Source organism: Palaemon carinicauda, chromosome 21 (genome assembly GCF_036898095.1).
Source record: "Palaemon carinicauda isolate YSFRI2023 chromosome 21, ASM3689809v2, whole genome shotgun sequence".
NCBI classification, from domain to species: Eukaryota; Metazoa; Arthropoda; class Malacostraca; order Decapoda; family Palaemonidae; genus Palaemon; species Palaemon carinicauda.
In genome coordinates, this window is record NC_090745.1 from 84,035,178 (window position 1) to 84,036,787 (window position 1,610).

The 1,610-nt window shown below is 35.7% G+C and overlaps 1 protein-coding gene across 1 annotated transcript in view; it reads left to right on the forward strand.

Annotated features, from left to right (window-relative positions):
- The window catches only part of LOC137614691 (invertebrate-type lysozyme 3-like), a 37,004-nt gene extending 35,689 nt beyond the window's left edge, over positions 1-1,315 (forward strand). Inside the window, exons 3-4 of the mRNA XM_068344375.1 lie at positions 169-242; positions 887-1,315. Coding sequence (XP_068200476.1) covers positions 169-242; positions 887-1,063 — 251 coding nt within the window. The 3' untranslated portion in view covers positions 1,064-1,315. The remainder of the gene's footprint in view (positions 1-168; positions 243-886) is intronic.
- The last annotated feature ends 295 nt before the right edge of the window (positions 1,316-1,610 follow it).

Consider the following 1,610-nt stretch of genomic DNA (forward strand, 5'->3'; position numbering starts at 1 on the left):
TGGATGGTTGAACTGGGTGCAGGGGGAAAATGACGGAAAAAAGGTTGGGAACCACTGCTATAGAGTCTGCTTTTAAGAGATTCTACGCGTGGATCCTTATAAAAATTTCCGACAAAATCATAATAAATTTTTAAGAAATAAATCAAAAATATTTTTCATTTCTTTCAGCATTTGAAAACTGTGTGACAGATCTGTACTGTGCGGCCGAGACTGTACACCGGTATATGACAATATTCTCTGAAGTAAGTACCTGTATTCATAGTTATTTCTTGAATCGCTGGATTGACTAAACATTTTTAACAGCAGCTAGCATAATTTCCCTTTTCTCATTCACAATTTTATCTCCTCATCATACCACTAGCATATTTTTTTTCTATTACCCTTTTATACTCTTGCATACCCGTCTTTCCTTATGACCTAATCATAGATTAAAAACAAAAACTTCTAAGCCTCCTATCTGTATCTTTAATACAAGCCCACAGTTCCTCCATTTCCTTTTTAATCTCTCCCTTCTTTTCCAAATGATAATTTTCTCTCAATCTTATATTTGCCTGAACCTTTGATTCAACTTGATAAAGATTAGATAAATGCCTTCAGACTCTCCTTGTCATCAGGGTTGCCAGGTTTTCCAAATGAGAAAAGGCCAACGTCTGATCAACTACAGCTTTAAAAGGCCAACCTAATAGTAGACAAAGGCCGAAAATATAGCATTTAAGGCTAACCAATTTAAAAAAGGCCAAATTTAGGTACCTAGCACAAAAAGGCCAAATTTGGAGGTCTTTTTTTAGGCCCGAAAAAGGCCAACCTGGCAACTCTGCTTGTCACTATATACAGTCTTTCCTTTATTTTCAATCGTTATGATATTTTGCATTCCGCTGTTCAACAGGAAGGCGACTGCAACGGAGACGGAGAAGTCGACTGCACTGACTTTGCTCTGATGCACAACATGGGAGGATACGAGTGCAACAGTAATGCCAATAACACCAAGACTGAGTTCCATATAAACTTCGAGAAGTGCTGGGACAAGACGAAGCCCCAAAAGAGTGTCAATGCTACCTCATAATAACTCTTTTAGCAATCTTTTTTTTTTCATTATAATAAAAAAAATGAGTAAAATGACCTAAAATCTAGAATTATTATTATCATTATCTTTGAAAAAGTGCAAACAATCTTGAACAATTTTCAAAGGCCCCCATTTCAAAATTAATCGTAAGCCCTCAGAATGGGATTCTCGAATGTATATAACCAGAGTGATATAACCATTAAATTACATTTAAACACAGAACAAATAGCAAAAAAAAAAAAAATGGATAGAGCAATAAAGAAAACTACTTTTCAGTTTTTATGATTAGCAAAATAAAATAAACTTCTCTGATTTTACGCCACTTACTTTCTCTGTTTCCTAAATTCTGATTTTTAAAGGAATTACTACGGAGTGTGAGTCATTCCAGTATTTTTACTCACACATACGTTTTTGGGCAATTGAAATAGGAACACAAGGAAAACTAGGAGAGAGAGAGAGAGAGAGAGAGAGAGAGAGAGAGAGAGAGAGAGAGAGAGAGAGAGAGAGAGAGAGAGAGAGAGAGAGAGAGAGACAAATACTGACTTAC